This window comes from Phaethon lepturus, unplaced genomic scaffold (genome assembly GCF_000687285.1).
Source record: "Phaethon lepturus isolate BGI_N335 unplaced genomic scaffold, ASM68728v1 scaffold20423, whole genome shotgun sequence".
Lineage (NCBI taxonomy): Eukaryota > Metazoa > Chordata > Aves > Phaethontiformes > Phaethontidae > Phaethon > Phaethon lepturus.
In genome coordinates, this window is record NW_010530041.1 from 45,704 (window position 1) to 67,738 (window position 22,035).

Below are 22,035 nucleotides of genomic sequence, written 5' to 3' on the forward strand. Positions count from 1 at the left end.
CAGTGTCTGAAATACTTAAATATATTAGTGAGATATAGTCTGTTGGGGACTGTAGTATTTTTAGTACATGATGAAGTTTCTCTGTCTAGATTAGTTTTACTGACAATGATAATATGTGCAGCCATAACTGGTTCCCACAAAAAGCTAATCTTTCCTGTTTTAAAGTACAGGTAGTAAGACCCAGTATTTTCTGAAGGAGTGCCTAGAACCTGGTCTAGGACTAAGACTCTAACTTAAGCAATTTAAACATATATGGAAAAGACAGGAGACAGATTATAAACTTAACTTCCTGCCCCAAAACTGTCATGTAATAAAGCAGTAATAAATGCAAGTATTTTATGAGCAATGTGGAAGCGACTGTTTGAATTTTCCTCTTTGGAAGAATGCTGTTTGGAAGTCCAAGAAGCACCCACGCGCGCACACACACACACACAGGCGCATGTGGAGGTTCACCATGTCTTCATTTGCCCTGCTCACCTTACTTGGCTTGAAAGCCATTACTTGCCATTACCACTGTTTGCTGGCTAAGACCCTGCCGGGTTGTCACGAGCAATCATGAAATCATGGCTTAGATGATGCTCTAGCCCACACACCTGCTCTGATCAGAGGTTGCTGGGACCAAACTCACTATGTATTCTATCCACTCATCTACCAGATCATCTCAATGATAATAAAACCCTTAGGATGGGGAGAAGGGACTCCAGTAGAATTTACCTAAAGAATAAATAGAAGGAGGCTGTTATAATGAGAGTTTATGTACCCAGAGCTTGAAAACGGTCTCTGGCTGGCTTGAGTAAACTCAGAATAAACCTGTTTAAATTTCATGTGGTAAACATGCTGCTCTAAGGATTTAGGTACAAAGTCATTGTTATCTGGGTTTAAATAGACTTCCTTTGTAGTAGTAATAGATCATTACTATGTGACAGCAGTAGTCTCTCTGAAATAAGTTAGTGGCCTCCTTTTAATTCCTAGCACAGATGTGACCACATCAGATTTTCTCACAACTAGTCACTGTGACAGGGTACAGACACCACAAAACATGTTATTCTGTGAAATATATTGTCATTGATATAAGGATGGAGACATTTTAATTACCTTGTATGGTGGCAAACATTTTGAGGTCCCATAAAAGCAATAGGAAAACAGAAAGTGTGGGAAACCATAAACTACTAAAAAAAAAAAAGGTATAAAGACCAAAAGCTCTAATAAGCTATTCCAGAATCTGTGACTACATCCTGTAGGCACAGGGCCTCTTAATTAAAAAGGGAGCTTTTAAACTTTTTTGTGTAAGAAACCTCCAGAAAGTAAAGTTTCAATAGCTATCCAGCAAATCCATAATCCCTGGTAAATTTTCAAAACAGATACAGAAAGTCTGCAGTTATTTAGATACCAATAGAATTGTAAAAAGATTGTTTTAAAAAAAATTATGCCTTAGCTTTTATATATGATCAAAAAAAGATGTACAGAGTTTGACTACTGCATTGATTGACTTTAAGGAGTTCTAGTTAGGCAGCCATTATATTGAGCAAATGTTGTCTCAACTGAATTCACAACACAAATCATTCTATTTAAACTGGACAGCCAATTGACAGCTTTATAAAAGTAGAAAACAGTAACAGAATAGATAGACTGTAATAAAACATCTGATACAGCATCTCACAGAAGTTTTATTTGAAAAGTTAAATTAATTCAAATTGGCTTCCATTGAAGCATTAAACTATGAACTGATAAGTGATAAAGAGCCATTAACCAAGCGAGATCAAAAGATTTGTTGCATCGAGTCAGGTGCAGTGTTTTGCAGGCTGCCTCAGGAAAACATGCAAAGCCCACTTTTATTCACCAGCTTCATTCAAAAGGACTGGGGCAATAATAGGATGTTCATTACACCTGCACTCTCCATTAATGCCAGTAGGAAAGCAAAGCATCAACTCTAAGGACTCGATCCTGTAGGTCACACACAACTTTGTACCATGGGAATCCCTGCTGCGTTTTCAACCACAACTTTCTGCCATGACATCTTGGCTCTGTCATCATGACTTAAGCAGTATGCTTCTGACATTCACGTCATCCCTCAAAACCTTCTTTTTATCACCAGTAGTTCAGTTACTTTTCTACAGATTGTAAAGACACCTCTCTGTTGAAGAGCAAGTGGCTATCGCTTCCAGCTCAGCCATATACCAAATGACCTTGGAGAAGTCAGGCCTGTACCCAAGAATCATGCTATTTAGCTTTTTTCAATTTTTGCTGGCTTACTGGGAAAAAGTGATAGATCTTATTGCCATCACTCAGGCAAGATGGACACGTTTATTGGAAAGCGTATTGAGACAATTTTTTAAATTTTTATTTTAACTCTGACCACAAAGCTGAAGTCTTTTGCCTGATGATACAAAAATATTATGTATATTTTGATGAAGTGATATATTTTTATATCACTGCACAACATTTTTGCCACATATGGAGCTGCAAAAGATTAATATGATCATTAACACCTACCTGTTGCAATAGGGACTAGAGCCACTCTGTCAAGAAACGATAAATTTATATTTACGTTCTCCCTTTATGCATGGTCCTCTTAAGACTATACTTAAATTATTATTGATTTCTAGGAGCTTCCACACATGACACACAAGAAAAATCAGCACTCCGTGATGAGGAGATACTACAACTACTTACGTTCAAAAACACTGATATGTTAGAAACTGGTAGATTATGACAACTGGGAGAAATGTCACTGAAACATCACAGATGGGATATTTGTGTGGATTTGCAGGTGGTCCAAGCGACCATGGGACTATTAGAATTTAATGGGTCAGAAGAAAGAACTGTTGAGGCTGAACATCAGGCAACATACTCCAGAAGTGTGGTCTGGTTAAGTCTTAGAATAAATTTCTACTAGGAGTTAAGCAACATGAAGCATTACACATGGGCTGGAGAATCAAAGGAGGCAACAATTCTGTGAGGGAGGATTTGCAGAAAGAACAATACTTTCCTTATAGTCTCATTAGTTCATATTTGTAAAAAGCGTCCCACCGATTCACGTAGAATATCTTTGTGAGAGTCTTATTAGCAAAGGTTATAGTTGCCTGCCTAAAAACATAAATGAGAAAAAGCACCCCACACTTAGCGAGTCAGCAACTTCAGATCATGTACGAATTAATGAGAACAAAATATGTCTGCTCGCATGCTGTTACGACAGTACATCTATCCTATGTGTTCAAGAAGGTGGGACTCATGGCAAGTCAGTGGTGGCTATCTGCACACCTTTGGAAGTATTAAACGAACGGAAATAATTATTACAACGCTTTCTCTAATCACAATTCCCCTACTCTGTCAAAAGATGAGTAAAACACTGAAAAGAAAGAAAACCACTCTGTTAGTAAGCTTCAAATCACACTTGACAATACTAACCATGATAAAAACAGATCAACTTTGGTGGGCCTAGAGTGAGACAAACTGTTAGCTTCACATGAACCTGTCCGCAGCAACCAGACATTGTCAGTTTATCAAGAGTGAAGAGTTTACAGACTTCCCAAGTACCTTTACACCATATTTCTGAAGTATTTTATACACGCAGTAAGAGGTGGGGGTGTGTGCATATGTGTACACGTATATGTAAAACCTATCTCCAAATACGCCTTTAGCCGCCTTTCTACCAGTGAGCCTTTTTTCGTAAAAGCTCCAAGTTCTGAAATCATCTAGAGAAGTTTAAAGCCAACAATAGAAGTCAAAAGGGTCAAATAGCTAGCTCCCAAATATTATTTCATGCATAAGATCATGCCAGCTTTCATTGAGTGCACAAATTTACGCATTTGAAACACTTTGCTTTATATTCATTGATTATTGACTTCAACCTCTGGCATCATTTAGCTTTCTGGAATTACACAAGATTATATATGTGCACTATAGACTAATCAAATTGCTGCAAGTACTGAAAAATTGGTGGTTTAACTTACAGATGGTTATGCATTGAAAACAAACAAAAGAGGTGAAAGTGCCAAGCAGCCTCTCCACTCAGAAATTATAACAAAGAGTTAGAACAAACTTAGAAGCCCTGCAACTTTTATCAGCTTTTATCAGCTGAGAAATCTGTCATTATCCTAGGTAAGTGTTTTCCAAAACCTCGTGGTAAGCTATGAGTAGCTGGCATCAACACCCTCACGAGCAAATCTGTATTTATAAAGGGAAGACACACTGCAACTTTGTTAAGCTTGAAAAAGTTACTTTCAAGAAGCACCCAAGTTTCATGAGCTCAGTAAAAAAAAAAAATCTCTTATAAACTTTCCTGAGAAAAAGCAAGCTGTTTTTTTTCCTCTACAGTGATTAGAAACCCTGAACTTCTGCGAGTAGTCAACAGGAGTGGTTTTTCACTCAAATCAGTTTGCTTGTTTCTGTATTGAATGAGCAGTCACATGTAAGGAGTAGCAAGTAGGTATCACGGATCACTGAGCCGCTAACACATGGCAGGAGTCATACAAGCTTAGAAGGAAAGGAAGAGAGGAAAGAGTTTACATTAATATTTTTGCCTAAAGGAAAGTTTTATATATAGAAAATAAAGACACTCTGAGTTCTGATTTATTCTGGAATAAGATGAGAGGGAACCTCTGGCCTGCCTCCAGATGAATTACCCGTAGAGCGTTCCACGCAGCCTTGCACTCTGGTGCAGACAGGAGACTAGAAATGACTGTACTGCAGGGACACAACAAGCATCCTGATCCTCTACTCAGCCCTGTAATCCACGACACACTCTTAACTTGCTGCAGATGCGAAGTCTATTAGCTTCATCTGTAGGGTGGATAAGCACAACTATTTGCTTAACATCAATATCTCTGCTTTCCACAAGCTGAACTAGATCAGGGATCCTTAGCCTACCTACTAGGAGAGGTAAGGAAATGAGAAGAGCTTACAACAGCCCTGTGAGGCAGTGCTTGCCCTGCCCTTTGGGTCAGGCTGGCAGCCCACGCATCAAGTACTTGCCACCGGCCTCCAGCCAGAGACAGACTGCTCACTTATCACCTATTTCTCCAGATGGATGATGGAAGGCAGCAACTCTCACTCTTAATGGAGTTTTCCCTATTTACCCAGACAACAACTTCATCATCTCAGCTATCCCTCATTAGCAATTAAGAGCTACCTTTGCAATATGTAACTGCCTTCTGCAATACCTGTATTCCCCCCAGATTAGTGGCACCTAATTTGGTCGAGATGCTTGTTAAATCACAGCCCTGTGAGAAGGGCAGCATATAGGAACTGGACCATGAGAGGCTCAGCTTTAATTCCTGATGCAATGTTAACACATGGTATTAGTAAGAGGCTGTTTCTCTTCACTACTGTGCTACTGGTTGTAAATAGTTGAGTCCTAGTCTCCCAATCAATCATCTTAAAAATCAGTATGCTTTAATCATCAATCAAATGCATTTTTATAGGGAAGCAGGAAGTATTATTTAGCAAGGAGGCAGCAATTTTTAAACCTGTTTTTTTTTGGCTGCCTGAATTAAAGAAAAACTACAGTTCCTGCCAGCGGCTAAGGCATCAAAACAGAATTGTATTGCAGAGTTCTGCTCCTTCTGGGGAAAGGACCCACATCTAGGAAGTCAGCTGAACACAAGATTTAAGATCTACTGAAGGACCAACCTTGATTCTTCGAGCAAATGCACCCAGCTTTGGGCTTTACCCCTGAAGAGTCAATGAATGCTGACCAGTGACCATAGGAACACAGGACCTCAAACGCCAGTTTCTAAAATGAAACTACATTAGTAATGCTTACTATGAAATATGGCCTATTTTCATGGTTTTCAAATGAATATAGCACAGAAATACGCCAAAGATATTTGAATTTCTGAGTGAATATAAAGCTGTTGAACTTTAAGGGGGAGAGTTTCAAAGGCACAAACGGCACTTAACTTCCAATTATGCCTTGGAAAATGTCCCACTAATGGCTAATATAGCTGATTTATTTTCATAAACTTTAATTACTTCACACTTTTTTTTTACTGAACAGTATAATCAGTTCAACAGAGCAGTTTAAACACAATGCACCAACTAAAAAGATCTGCTCCAATGCTAGGTTTCCATATGCAAGTTTAAATTCATTATCAAGATAGCTAAATACTAGAATTAATAACAGATGTACTAGTTTACATTAAATCAGATTACAAGTATTTTAACTGGAAGAGATTTTACCAACATTATTTGGATCAAATAATTTGGGATAAAGACCATATTTTTGTTTCAGCTAGTGTGAAGTCAGGGGCTTCTCATATTTTAGTAGTACAAGCAATAGTAGCAGTAAAAATCTAGGTTATGAAGTGTTATTTTGACAGCTTGCGATACCAGTGCCTGGAAGATCCAGAAGGACAGAACAGCGTGGAAAAAACATGCAGTTTTAGGTTTCCTTGCATGCCATTCCCTTGTGCTACAGGTGTAGGCTGAGACATTTGGTTAAGCATTCAGTGTGATTTAGTGGTACATTTCTTAGCGTTGAAGTCTTTTTTTTTTACTTATTTTCAAACAGAAGAGTCTTAATTAAGGTGGTTTACCTGCCCTGAGGATTTCCAGGACACTTCTGGAAAGAGCCTGCCTGCAGGCAGGGCTGTCTGTTCTGAGTCGAGGTGAGAGCAGGTGCTGTCTGCTAAAAAGCGAGAAAATATTGCCCTCTAGTGCTGAAAGCCAGCAGAGGATGCAGAGTCCAAGAGGGGGTTTTAATTATTGTTTCCAAGATACCTGCCTATCTCATGCTAACAAAACTAAGACTTGTTGCAATTCGTTGTTTCTTGGGCAGATTACCCACCCAGCGTGGCTGCCCTTCCCATGGAGAGCAATTCTCCCGGTCTGAAAAACCCTCAGTCAGGCCGAGTGACTCACCAACGTCACCAAAACCAGAACACAGCCTCACAGAGGATGCTTCACTTGATCCAGTCGTATCTTCTGATAAAATCTTAATTGGGGGTTTAATAAGAAATGAGATCCCAGCAAGCAGACAGAACTGCATAACAATACACATACAATTATCAGCATGATTTTAATTTCCTAGTGATAGCAGTGATTTGTTTTATTTCTTCTCTCATTCATAAGAGATCACTAAATACAAAACATTTTTCTCATTTACGTTCACTTCCATCCACGGATAAACTACCCACCTTGCCCAACTTCTGGCCAATTGCTGTGTGACACACAGCAGGGTCCCTGATGGAGTAGCCCACAATACCAGGGGTATGCATCTCCTAGCAAGCTTCCAACTGAGAAAGCTCAAGCAGATAAGAGCCTCAATCTGCCAAAGTCACAAATGGCCTCAGCAATAACTCCCTCTCCCTGAACTGCGAGAGCAGCAACAAGCCTCTCGTGAGCCAGCAGACCTATTAATTCACAATTACTTCAATATTCTGTTCATTGCTTAATAAGCTCCAAAAGCAGTAGAGCACTCTAATACTAGGGGAGTGGTATATGAGGCACTTAAAGCAAAATTAAAACTTTTCACTTGCATTTTCAAGATCCTGAACGGACATGATCAAGAGGCTCCTTAGAACTGTATACCACATTCATAAAACATACTGCTAGGCAAATTTCTTCAATACCTTTCTACAAGCATTTTCCAGTTTTAGGTGTAAAGCTTCAGATGAATGAATAGTTTTCAGAATGAAACTCAAAAGCATAATCTGAGTTAATGGAGGAGGACACATCAACTGACAAGTATCTGCCTGGACAGAGAGTGGGTTTTTCCTTGCAGTTCAAAAATCATCCCATGTTTACAGTCTCATATTGTTTCAAGAGGTAAACAATATAAATAATTCAGAAAGATGTTAATTCCTGTTTAAATCCATAGAGCAGCCTAGGCTATTTATTTAGTTAGTTTTAATTGCCTCCGAGTCATATGGTTTATTGTTACCTATGGTAATTTTTCATTAATTTAGGTAGAACTACCAGGAATTGCACAGGGGCTTCAAAGCTGGACAGGCAGTCAGGTTTAAGCACCTCATACTTCAGCCACACAGCACAGCAGGGACAGACTGAAGCCCCAATCCTTTAGCTGGAGGTGTCATGGCCCAGGGCACGTACCTACATGCCAGGCAGCACACACCAAACAGCTCCCTTGTGGTACTTTTCACACTACGTACCACCTCCCTTTCATCCCTGATGGATGAAACAGGCACAGCTACACCCTGCAGTTTTAGTAGCCTGCTCGTTCACTTGGCAAATCCATGCACAATCTTTATCATTCCAGACACTCCTTAAACAGACTGTAAAATACTGATCACTCCACGTACAGAACGGAAACTGGAAAAAAAAAGTCCTACAAATCTTTCCTCAAAGTCCGCTTCTGTCTTTCACTTTGGTTTCATTAGTTTCACAGTCCAACACAGAATCTGTTACCCCTTTCAAAATACTTAACTAATGTGAGTTTGACATGGAACATGGACCAATACTTAAGAAACATTTGCTTTGTCCTACAATCCTCAGTCATTCCCATTTGCAATAGCAATGAACCATTTTAGATAACAAGTGCCCATAAATTAAGAGATGCATGTCCTCAAAAACTTACGTTTAGACTTCATTTTTATACCCTATGGGAGAGCCGTTTAATACAGCTTATCTGAATACATCAAGAAAGCAAGTGACACTGAGTGCTCCTTGAACTGATCGTAAACTTCCCTCTTGACTCAGATTACCAGTATCAATCACCATCTTTATCAACGTGTATGTTTAATTGCTTTATGGATTTTGTTTTATTTACTTTTCTTTTACTTCTTGTTGCAGATAATGTTAAGAGTTTTCGTCATTGATTATTGGCAGCTGCTGCATTCTGAGAAAACCTCTTTCAATTTAGCTTTCCAGATCCTTCGACTTCCCAGTCCAACAGCTTTATAACCTCACCAACAGCTTCATAAATGCACTGCAATGGTCACATGAACGTCTTGGGAGGGGAATCGGCACCTCTGCATCTCCTCATTCCTATGGCACTTTAGGAAGAGAGAACCAAAAAAGCAGCACGTCCAACAGAATTTGGAAGTCCTGCAAAAGATGAATCTAATCGTGAAGCTCCGCAGAAGTTTCCGAACGCTGGTCATTCTCCTGGCGACCTTCTGCTTGGCAAGTATCATCATTTCTGCCTATTACCTCTACACTGGCTACAAGCAGGAAATGGTCCTCATGGAAACCACCGGAGAAGCGGAGTGTGCAGACATCAAGCTTCTACCATACAGGTCCGTGGAGCTGAAAACAGCTAAGCCAATTGATCCATCTAAAACTGATCCCACTGTCCTCCTGTTTGTGGAAAGCCAGTACTCCCAGCTGGGACAAGACATCATAGCCATCCTCGAGTCCAGCAGATTTCAGTACCACATGGTCATCGCGCCAGCAAAGGGGGATATTCCCCCTCTCACAGACAATGGAAGGGGAAAATACACAATTGTTATATATGAGAATATTTTAAAGTATGTATCCATGGACTCATGGAATAGAGAGCTTCTGGAAAAATACTGTGTGGAATACAGTGTTAGCATAATTGGTTTTCATAAAGCCAATGAGAACAGCTCCCCAAGTACAAAACTGAAAGGATTGCCATTACATCTTTACAATAACGTAGCCCTCAAAGACTGTGTGGTAAACCCTCAGTCTCCCCTGCTGCGCATTACCAAAGCACCAAGGGTTGAGAAAGGCCCACTGCCAGGTGAAGACTGGACAGTTTTCCAGTTTAACCATTCCACCTATCAACCTGTGCTTTTAACTGAACTGCAGACCTCCAGACTGCCCCCGGCAGCATTGCCAAAGGCCGCTCTGTATGCAACCGTCATCCAAGACTTGGGCCTTCATGATGGGATTCAAAGAGTCCTTTTTGGAAATAACCTGACCTTCTGGTTGCACAAACTGATCTTCATTGATGCCATCTCTTTCCTGTCGGGGAAGAAGCTCGCACTGTCCTTGGATAGGTACATTCTGGTCGACATAGATGACATCTTTGTTGGGAAAGAGGGAACGAGGATGAACATCAATGATGTGAAGGTAAGGCAAGAACTGGGGGATACCATCCCAGATAAATATATATGTGCAGATGGGTATTTAAAGAGACACAAAGCTTGAAAAAGCTGGGAAGCTCCTAGTAAAGGCTGAAAGTGCACAAGTCTAGCTAGCAGACACAGAAACCATAGCCTGAGTCTGTTTACCCACATACATACAGAGATGCATTCATGTATGTGTATATACGTTGATACATAGAGATGGCCTCATACGGTAATGCATATAGTGAATGTACTGGCTGCCTCTTGCTTATATAAGTTCTGTTCAAAGGCTTCACCCAGAGCACCCGGGTAACAAAGCAGACTTTTTATACCTCACAGAACAGAGATCTTTCTTCAAACTAAATAAAAGGATCTCTGTTTTTAGAGTAAGTTTGCTGCCGAGTTATCTGAATTTTCAGGTAATACCACACGTTTTATATTGCATTATTTTGTTTTTCCCTATGCATATACAGACATACACATGTATGTATATGGCATATATATACCACCATTTATAGGCATTTTCATTATTTCTGAACAGTAGACAGAACAATAGAAGATGGTTGCCTTTTTAAATCTCACATAACTATCACTATGTTTAAAAAGAACTAAAAGAGCAAAAGGAATAAAGCTTGAAAAAATTAGACACATTCTGACTTAAAAGAATTATCAGGATAATTTTCATTAGCAGACAAGCATTTAAAGTTGTTAGTGACAGCATGGAAGCATAACCTCACTTTAGCAAGTGACATAACCATCTGATATGACAAAAGGCCCACAGACTATTCTTCAGGGGCTCTTTTAAACTTATTTTCATAGTCTGTAGTATCCAGGGACACCATTAGATTTGTTCAGAGTAATTTTCAAACATGTGTGCAACTTGGAAAGAACAGACAGAACCCAATAGCATGACAGTTATTTCCCTGCAATTTTCCACATGTGGGAATTGTCATATGCAGAGATTAATTGAAGTTCCTAAGCTTGCAACATCACATTCTCAAACCTTTATTTTGGAGGGTTTTTTGCCTGTAAATACCCCAATGCTTTCATGAGCAATAAGCCAGCCTTTTATTTCTAAGCACAGATTTCTATTTTTTTTATTAATTCTCATTTCCATTTCCACATTTTCTATAATGATCTGGATGAGGATGCAGATGAATAAGAGAGGTATCAAAATAACCAGCAAAAGCAGTAGTCATATACAATCAAAACAATTTTGCACATCAGAACAGTTCTGGTAGTTCTATTAGCCAAACCAGGCATATGAATACTCATCAGGGCTGATTGCTAGCACCAGGCACTCCAACTGCTGATGTCTTGAGATCTGAGCACTGTGCACAAGCTCAGTGATCAAGTGCTCTCCCTCTGGAAATACACGGTAAAATGCTCTGAGAAAGGGCTTGTATACAAGAGGAAATTAACTGAAAAGGCAATTGTCGAACAAGATTTTCGGCAATAGCCTTCCGTCTGCACATTTCAGAGAGCGTCTTTTTCTGATGTGGTTTCTTCCACTGAGGAAGTCTATTATGCTGCATTGGTTAAAGAGCCCCTTTTACTATAAGAAGAGTATCCACACAGAGTCACTTGGAAATTCAAATCATACTTTTGACTGGAATAATCTCACTAGGCAGAAAACACTAAGTCACCTCCTTTATTATCCAGCCATCAGCAACATCACTAGGCAGACCTTTACACCTGTGCTTGGCAGAGCAGCCATGCTTCATTGCTCACTATAGGAGACACAGCAGAAAACTCCAGATCCAGGGGCTTGAGTAGGACCCAGATGGCAGACTCATAGCTGTTAAATGTGTTCAGCATCACTTTTATATGCTACACACATTTACCGATCTGAAAACCAAGCGTCCGCATTGCTGACTATCTTGGAAATAACAAGAGAACGCATCTGCTAGGACTCAGACTTTTTTAAAAAAAAAATTTAAAGGAATAGGTGGTAAGTCTGACAGATTATGTTTGAGTCAAGGTATGAAGGGAAGCTTTCCTTCTTCCCACATTTCTCCAGTGTTTAATTAGCATCCCACTTACATCGCAAAACCACCAATAGTGCCACTCAGAGGATAAATCCCCGCCTCACCTCAAAAAAGAAATCATGCCACAAACGTCAACCACAGGGTGAAATCTTTTCCAGGCACAGGCTCAGAGCCAGTCTTGCCTCAAGTGCTCTTGTGGGGACAATAAAAAGTTGATCTCCCTTTTAGTTGATGTTCACATGTAAATCCACTCTGCAGCTTGACCCATCCATTCATGTTCTCTCCTTAACATTGCGAGTTTCATTGCAGATCAGTTACCTGGTACAGATTTGTTCCTCAGGGTGTTTCACAAACATTTGCTACAGCAATCAGTCCACTCTTATAGACTGGACATTCCCAGAATACATTAACATTCAAAACAGGATGTTTGCTAAGGAACACAGCACCAAAATAAGAGAGCACTTTGGTTAGTTTACAGTAAAGGATAATTACAGCCAGTTAGAGAACAATCTCCCAAGTCACTTGGGGAAGGAGGGAATTAAGAACCAGTGGGGTTGCCTTCACCTCTTGAGGCAGAGCAGCTTCTTTGCTTGAAAGGCAAAAGTAGCAAAGGGAGACAATAGTTAAGAGGCTGATATTTAAGTGATGTCAAACTATTGCCATGCATTTTGAAGCAGCAGCTGTGGCCAGCTGCTCAGAGAGGGTTGTGTTTTTATGGCAGGTAGGAGGCTGTTTCTGACACAAGAGGCACATAAGATTTAGGGGCAGGTTGTGCTTGTCCTGTGGGGTATGATAAGGGTAGAAGTGTGAATGGCTCTGATGGCTAGAGAGATTAGCACAGGCTCTGTATGTTGTTCAACAAGAACCTGGTAGAATTTGGACCATCTCCTTTCTTTCCTGAAGTGCATATTACAGGTACATTTAGCACCAAACAAACAAAACCCAAACAAACAAAACCAGCCCCACAATCCACATTTATCATGTTATGCACCTTAAAACTCATTTCATCCTGTTCCCTGCAATGCAAGCTTAAAACATCAGCACCAACAATGTAAAAGAAAATTTGTTATTTATACAGTGCTTTCAAAAATAAAACAAAAGAACCATATAAAGCGGTGCTTGTAATGAAACAATTTCTCAACACAGTACATTCCGCTGCCTTATGCCACATCACTACTTCTCCAATTCCTTCAGTTCTTAGCATTTGTTACTGCAAGCAGCGTCGGTTCACTTTGCAGTTATACGGCCTCTCTGTTAGGCTCTGCTGAGGCACATGCACACCCGTGTCCCTGGGGCACGCTTTCAGACATGGTAGATTCCCAGGTGTGTGCAAGAAAACTGCAAATGAACTGTTACACACCTCCTAAACTGTATGAAAATTACAACTAAATGACATCACTCTGTTCAACCTCTTAGGCATTTCCTTCCAGTGACCAAAAGTATAACAACTGCCAACCCAAAGGACACGCGACTAGCAATGAGTCTTCTGATAACAGTATTCATATGTAACAACAAAAAGACAAGTAACGTCATTCCTGTGTTTCTCAATTAGGCGCTTCAGGGATATATATAGTTTTATAAAGGGTGGCATCAGCTAGAGAAACAGAGATTAGAGAACGGAGTTATTATGGGCTCTGTTTACCACAAAAGATCTCCTAGTCCCTTGTATTACAGAAGTTGTGCAAGGTCATAGGTGGCTAAGTAATTAAACAGGAACTCCGCAAAGCCACAGAAAGCTATTTTCCCAAGCTTTGCAGAGATCTATCTTGAGCCTAGCAAGCCTCTGCAAATGAATTTCTCCCTTTCCCTCATGCCAATATATTATCTCACTGCTTGATTTTAGAAGGCAAAAGACTCAAGAATTCATCAGTTAATTTGCAGAATTACTCAATTCATGTACTTGCAAATTATATTGGTTCCCAGCCACACAACAAGTCCAGGATCACTGGCATCATTGATTTAACAAGACACACCCTAGAAACATGGGTTGTGTCTGGGATTGCCATACAGAAAGAACACAAGACTTTTACCTTTAAAGTTCCCTTTTAACTGAGCACAAACAGAGCTGCATTACCCAAACAAATAGCAAGAATTTTCTAAAGTCTTTCTTTTTGCTTTTGCTATAGTATGAGCTAGCACAGTATTTACTCACCCAGGAAGAGCTCAATGCAGCGATCAGAGTTTTTTCAACACCGTTCACAAACGCGCTTTCTATTCTTAACTCAAAAACCCCTACAAGATTACAATACAAACTAAGGCTCTTACTCTTTAACAAATAAAATAAAATAAAAACACATTAGCCTTTCCTTTTCTACCCTCCTCTTAACTCTAGGAGTTGCACTGCAGCATAGCTTCCCTTCTATAGCCTTCTTCCAGGTGGACTCTCTCAGGAGCCACCTGCTTCCCTCTCTTCCCCCACTCTCCCAGCTGGAGCTGATAATCAAAGAGAAATTGCTCATCCCAGCACCATCATATCACAAAGCCCCTTTCTCTAAGAGCTGCACTTCCCTTTTCTGTATTCCCTCTAATTATTGGTATAAGGGCAGAAGCATCCTTGTGCTTTTTGAGATCCTGTGAAATGATGGAGAAATGCTTGGGAATGTCCTTTGTGTTATTGTTGACTGCAGTCCCTCCTTCTCCTTGGAGCACCAAACAGCCTGGCTGCATTCTCTTCCACTCCAAGCTTCAGTCCACTTCAGGGGAAATAAGAATTATATTAGTCTCTGATACCTGCACACTTCCACAAGTCTGCACTTTGTCTTTGACTTTCACCATCATTGAAATGCCTTGAACACTTAAAGGCTGTGACTTCTTGCTCATTTTAGTATTTTAAAGACAAGAATTGATGTTGTAGTTGCATCTTTTCTGAGAATACCAAATTAAAGAGTACTGGCTCAGCAGGAGACTGAGCTCAATAACTGAATCTCTCCAGCTTTTTCTGATCTTTCTGCAAGGACAGTTGCTTTCAGGTGGAGTAATTAGAAGCATCTGTGCCACATCACCAGATATGGCAGAATGATATTACAAAGCTGCAGGTGTGCACAGGGAGGGTAAAGCTCTCCATGCTGCTGTGTGCAAACCTTCCTCCCTTTCCATGCAAAGTCTAAATGCCCTTTGAAAGCAGGAATTTAATAAACTGTTGTAGACCGATGATCACTCCTACTTCAGTTCTGATGGGATGCCTTACCTCTTGTGCTGTTTGGAGCTGGTGGTACAGACCCAAGCCAGGCATGTGGATGAGGAAGCTCTATTTACCAGCAGCCAAGAACGCAATTCTGCATCCCTTCGCAGAATTTGTCATCTAGTGTCACAGAATATGCCCAGCTTTCTGTAGAAATTTGCCAGCAGTGGTCAAGATCAGAATTAAGAGTCAGGGAGGATTATAATGGACACTTGGATTTCTAACTCTGGTTTCTGAAGAGTTTCTCTGGATGCTGTACTGTCTTGTACCTGTCCTACACTCACACCCAACTGTAGGGAAGATTATGATGGAAATTACAGCAGCCCAATACCTCAATCTGTATCCAGTTACTTCCAAATGTATTCAATATCAATCCCCAAAATGCTCTGATGCTATAAATAGGCACTAGCCACAATTCATCTGTGGCTTTTTCCTTCAGCAGAAGCTGCAAACAGCAATCGCTTCCTTGCTGATAATTGGAGATACAATAGTCATCCCTGTAGCTTTTTTATAATAATAAACTCCTGCCAGTGAAGTAACCACAGCAATGGACAATACAGGGAGAAACTAAAAACAGAAGATGTATGAGCACAGGAAGCTAGAGGAGACAGCCAAGCATTAGTCATTATAAGCTGTGTTGCCCTTATGTCGCCTTTTAAAGCACTTGAGAGTGGCAGTGAAGAACACAATGAAGTGAAATTCTGGAGTTCCCACTTTTCTGGAGACCCACTGGACGGTCTTAAAGACTTTAAAAACGAATTTAAAAAGCAGCTGAGAAGGCATTATAAGAAAAATTTAATAATCAGACAATCTTTTAAAAAATGGGAGTGTCTCCTCCATTCTGCTTCAGCAGAGATGACAGTTCATTCAATATTTTCCTTGTTCAGGTCTCTTGAATCACCCAATTCTTTCTGCAGTAATTTGAGTGTTGAATACTGCTCAAGTGCCTTGTCAAGATACATCACACAAAACGTTTCATACTTTTTTTGTTTCAATAAAGCCTGTTCTTTCATTCAGAATTTCAGTACTGATGTATTTAAAAGACACGATTCCTTTGCCATCAGCAAAACATTTATTTTTTCTCCTTGGCGGCCTGGAGGATTGACTGTCTATCCGAGTACCCTGCCTGAATTATAATAGATGTGGAGTTCTCTCATCTGCCAGGTTTCCCACTGAAGATATGGTAGGTCTTGACAGTGTTTTATACAGTCGTGACAGAAAACAAATTCTGGTGGCTCTAATTTTCTAGCTCTTCCATGTCATTAATTTAGACAATTATGTTCCTTCCATGTGTCCCACACATTAAAAGGGCACCTCTACCACATGGTCTGAGCAAGATTTTCTTGAATGTTTCTTGAATTCCTTTGGTGTTCTCCTGTCCCAGAGGGCACACTGTTTTTTTGGCTGCAGTGTTACAAGACTCCAAGCAGTGCAATTTGATATTGTTTGTATAAGCACCACAGAATTATCACAAATCTGAATGGTTATTTTCCCAAGAAAGGAAGTTTAATCTTTCACAAAGCAAGCAAACGAATTAAAAAACCCCAGAAAATTCATCCTTCATTCTTGCAGCTTTTTAGCTAGCTGTAAGAACTCGATAGAACTTAATTTTGAAAAAGATTAACAATTCTGAAATTTTAAAAAACAGCACAATACCGTTTAAAATACAGAAAGGGCAGGTGTTTTTGGTTATTGGTCCAATTCAGAAGTATCCAGTGCTCACAGCCTGTGCTCAGCATCATGGTCTTGTGACACATTCCTTTGTCTACCTTTCCACTAATTTCCTGGATTTGTACTGATTTCTCAAATCCCCTCTCCAAAATAATTCTGAAGTCATAGGTTATATCATACTGGAGTATATTTCCAGGATATACATGGTACTCCATTTAATTTAGCTTCATTTATTTTAATTTAAATCCTTTTCATAACATTTAGGGAATCTGTAGGAACCAAAAAACACATCTGTGTTATATCAACCTCTCAAAAGGCCTACATTAACCTGAGTTTTAGAACAATGCATATTACTTAAAAAGAAGCAATAACAATTGCTTCCTGTATAGCAAAATAACACTCTATAAAATGATCAAATACCTTTCTAGAAAGGCTAGCCAATGCAGACATAGAGAGCAGTCATAATTATTGCCTTAAAAGCACTTGATGCAGCAATAAACACATTACCATGAATACCATATGTAATGCAGTTACTTTAGTAGCAGTGTTACTTAAGTAACTTTAAATATGCCTTCATCATCCAAATGTGAGCAGAAGAAGCAACACTTAGAGCAAAAGCTCAATTTAGTATCATTTGCATTATTCAAATGATTTGAAAATGGCAGTACTCAGAAAAAGGGTGAATAGATGGAAGGATGGACAAACCGATGGGATAATAGAGAAAATCTCAAAGAGAAAAGGAGAACTTTGAAACTTATAATATCTAGCAATAATTAACTAGGCATTTTCTGCCCACCTCTGTATCATTATGTAGTATGAAAACAAATCTTTGCCTATACCTGTTTTCAAATTCTTCGATCGATCGATCAATCTATCTATACATACACCTATATACACATACGCTCACACAAAATTAAATCTTACAATCTTTGTCTGTTCTATGAATATGGCCTAGACCCCTTCAATTAGTATTTTTACTTTTGATGTTACATGTCCCCACCTGTCTTCTTTCCATAGAGGCAGAAAAATGTAAGGTCTTTTAGGTAAAAGCTACCAAATTCCAGCTTATGTAGAGGGCAGAACAGGAGTCTAGCAAGAGCTACACCTCAAACACTGGGCTTGGTGTCCCTCTAAGGTGGAAAATTACATTCTAGTAGATGGACAGCATCTATTAATTATCATTCCTGAAGGTAAGCATCACATGCCAGCACGTGGACTTCAAAACTGGTGAATTGTAAGCAGGTTACGATACGAGATAATAGGATAAGCTTCAAGCTAAACCTCCCGGTTCATTTCAGAAAAAAATGCCTTTTGTCAAAATCTCAGATGTGATCATTGCTTCTAGTGAGCTGTGCATTCATCTACAGGAAGATTTAGGCTTTCCCCAAAGGGCTGAACAATTTTCATAAGGGTTTCCTTTTCCTCTGGTCATATACAGAGTCCAAATACTTTTACAGAGGCATAAGAACAAATGACCTTCTGACTTTATCATTCCATATGAGTCATGCATAGCTAGGAATAGTTAGAATGAGTCATATATTGCTTTCAGAAGAGTTTGTCGGGGAGTAGTGCTTTGCATACAAACACATTGATTCATCTGGAGAAATTCACTTCACAAGAAACTGTTTTATTTAGGAAATTTCATACGGTCTGTGTGTAGCTACTTTAAAAAATAAACAAAAAAATGAATTATTTCATTGAACGTTTGAAATTGTGACAGTTTGATACAGTTATTTCACTGCTGAAGGGGACATCTGTGCATCAGAGATTTTCTTGGGGTTTTTTGCAGTGATCATAAGAACACACACACAGCAAATCAAATTTGATGAGAAAATCATCCTGCCTTTTATGTTTATGTCACCAGATAATATTCTGGTGACTGGCCAAGCAAAAGAAGGTGAAATCGTGCAAAGCATGAGCTGTACACTATATGATTCATTATGGTTTTCCATCAGATGCCGACTAGTTAGACCTGATGGTCAGTTTTTGACCTATGACCATTGGCACGGCAACTCTCCAACCCTTTGTGGAGACACAAATCAAAGCTCTCCAGCTTAAAACCAAAAGCACCAATGGCAAGTGATGGATAAACCCTTCGTTATTTGCTAGTGTTCAATGGATCTCTCGGGAAGGTCTGGTAGGTACACCTATCATAGCTGTAACGCCAGCTCCTGTGAACAGGTACACATTTGGGAGTCTTCGGCACCGACTGGTGCCTATCAGTCTCTCGCTTTATACCAGACCCTGTGGCAGTACAGTATCACTAGGGCTTTCAAAGGATGATGGTAAGAAACAGCAGATGGTTGACTTTCCAGATGCCAGTCTCCTGAATAAGGCTAACATCTGTGCACACCGGGCTAGCACTGCACCAGCAAAACTGAATGCTGATCCATCCATCTGTATTGTCAGGTTCCAGTACGTGTTATAGTTTCAGCTGATTCTAGGGTGGGGTTTTTTTGTCATTGCCAAGATATATAGCAGGCTAAACCAGAAATACATGGGAGATGGCCTTGTTCTCCATTAGCATGGCCTATGCTACAGGGGCATTCCACTGCCAGTGTCCCAGAAGGAGAAGCAGCCATAAGTATAAAGCTCTTTTTCAACTGCTTCAGTTGTTTCCATACTAGGGTTGATTGGGAATATTTGTATGAAGACGCACTACGGTGCTGATGCTATTTGGGGCCAGCAGTTTGCAGCACCCATGCACTTCATCTATCCTCACATGAAGTTACAGAACAGTGAAAATGTGGACACCATAGTGCTGGGAAATTCCTGAAAAAATCTTCCCTTCCCATAGACTCCCAAAGCCCCCTCGCTTAGGAATTTTATGAGACCACTTAATTTTTTTGCTGCGTGCTGCACGCATGCCTGGAAGCACCTGCTAGGGGTTAGATGTTAACACATCTCAAATGCGAGCCCCAACTTTGCTATAGGGGCACCCCGACTCCGTTTGCAGAGATGACTGTTTGCTGCCCTGCTCCTTTGAACCCCCTCACAGAGAGACTCTCACTTCTTTCATGCCTTTTGCTGCCAGTACAGATTTCTCATTCGCCAGGTGGGGAGAGCTCCCGTTTACTTACTGCCGCACACGTGCTGGCAGCGACAAAGCTCTCCAGTACATCCCTCTGCTTCCTCAGTGCCAGCCTATTCTCAGTTCGGTAGCAGGGTGCCAACATCGGCGTTAGCTTACCCTTCATTTTCATTTCGTGGCCTTTAATGTCTTATCCATACATTTCTTAGCACTGCTACACGCACGTCCCTTTTACGGGGCCTGTTCTGAATGCACAGTGGTGCCCTTTCCGAGCGATGTACAGGGATGTAGTGTAGCTTCATAGCCAGCTGTAAGCATTTTCTGCAGGCAGCAAACACAATTACTACATAAATAGAGGAGGTGAGAGGAATAAAACTTTGTTCCTTATGGGCCAAACGTACAAGGCAATGTTTCTACAGAGATTTTCTTAGAGATAAGAAGCAAAAGTAATTTGAGGACTACTGCCCATAGACCATCATCACCCACAGAGAGGAAGCCACACATTACATTTTTGTTTTGATAGCAACCTTTTGTACTGGAAACATTGTCCTAATAAAGCAGTACTTCTCCTTACAAATAGTCTTCTCTATGTGCCAGAATATGCGGGGGTCCTAAAATCAAGGTTTCTAACTGTTTATGAGATTCATCTGCACAGGACCTTACAGTAAAAGTGTCTTTTCATTTATTAAAATCATATTTCTTTCACATTCTTGTTTTTACTATGGACTATGATGTTGTAAAAAACCCTGACTAGTTCTACAATACTTACATAAAAAAGATTTTTGATTGTTATTAATTCATTTTTTAAAAAAAAATTCTTTTGCATCTCATGGGCATATAGTCTTATAATATAAGACTATTTCACGATTTAAACATGTCATTTCATGTGGACAAGATTCCTACATTTGTAACGGAAATATTAAATATATAAATTATAATTTCAATAGTTACAATATTTTGTATAGAATTTTTTATAAAATATAAGAATTTCTTTCAAAAATGCCACGATAAAAAAAAAAATCAACCTAATAGAATTTCATTTTCAAAATTAACAAGAAAATGGAAAGATAAGTTACTCATAATTTCCTGCAAACCAGCATACTAGTAAAAAAACTCTGGAGCTTTCTGAACAGTGTTTTTGTTCATTAGGATTTGATTTATTGCAACATATGGCATGTATTACAATTTTCCGACTTAAAACTCCAGCATTTTTCATTGATTAGTATAGCATATGATAAAATGCTCTCGTATTTCCAGTTAAGACCAGCACAGAAAGGCTACTAAGGCAACATGGAGTCCTTCAAATCTGAGAATTTCTTTAAGAGTGACTTTGCCTGCTTAGAGTCCAGAGTTTATCTTACCCAGGTCTGCCGCCCAAGTCCATAGAGCTCATGAGCGTTGCTCTGTGCATAGGTTAAAGTACACGGATACAGGTTGGGAAGAAAAGTAGTTTCAACAAGTTGAAATTCTTGAAGTTGAGTGAAATTCTTATTTTTTTCTTAATTTGTTTTTTGTGAGACAGGGTCTCCTAAGTCCTGGATTCCTTTTAAAAAAAATTAAAAATAACCTTTTTTGTTTCATTAACAGTACGATTTATGACAAGCTAGAATAGCCTGTTCCTTTCTGAGGCCATTAAATTTGAGCGCTGAAGCCATTATCCCACCTCTGACTTATTTTATCAAAGCAGAACCAGTGACCAGCTGTTTTAACGTTCACCTCAAAGAAACTAATGCCTCCCCACTCCCCATCCCCAAACATACTCCATTAGCATAAGATCACCTCAGTGTTAATCTCTGGCATTTTCTTGAGGAAATGAAGGCACAGATGATTTTTTTTTTCCTCTTTAGGAGCACAGATTATAAATACCATTTACCAAGCCATGACAGTTTCTCCATATATCTGCAAACATTAGTCTTTCCTATGTTTTTGTTCTTCACATTACCAGCACTCTTTTAATCTGCTGTTCACGTTTTCATCCAGACAGCACCCAAACAGCAGTGGGATCTATGGTGTGACATACACTCAGCTTCTCTAGCTCATGCCATCCACGCTATTTTTAACGCTTCTGATTAGAGAAGGTTGAATTAGTTATTTGAGAGAGTTTAATTTTTTTAATTGAATAGTCATTTAACTGGCATCTTTACATTTATTTTTTTAAAAAATCACAAAATA

General features: G+C 39.6%; 1 protein-coding gene across 1 annotated transcript in view; it reads left to right on the forward strand.

Moving 5' to 3' along the window:
- Positions 1 to 9,015: 9,015 nt before the first annotated feature.
- The window catches only part of LOC104618530 (bifunctional heparan sulfate N-deacetylase/N-sulfotransferase 4), a gene marked incomplete at its 3' end in the record, with an annotated part of 47,207 nt that continues 34,187 nt past the window's right edge, over positions 9,016 to 22,035 (forward strand). The window contains exon 1 of the mRNA XM_010284156.1: positions 9,016 to 9,996. Coding sequence (XP_010282458.1) covers positions 9,016 to 9,996 — 981 coding nt within the window. The remainder of the gene's footprint in view (positions 9,997 to 22,035) is intronic.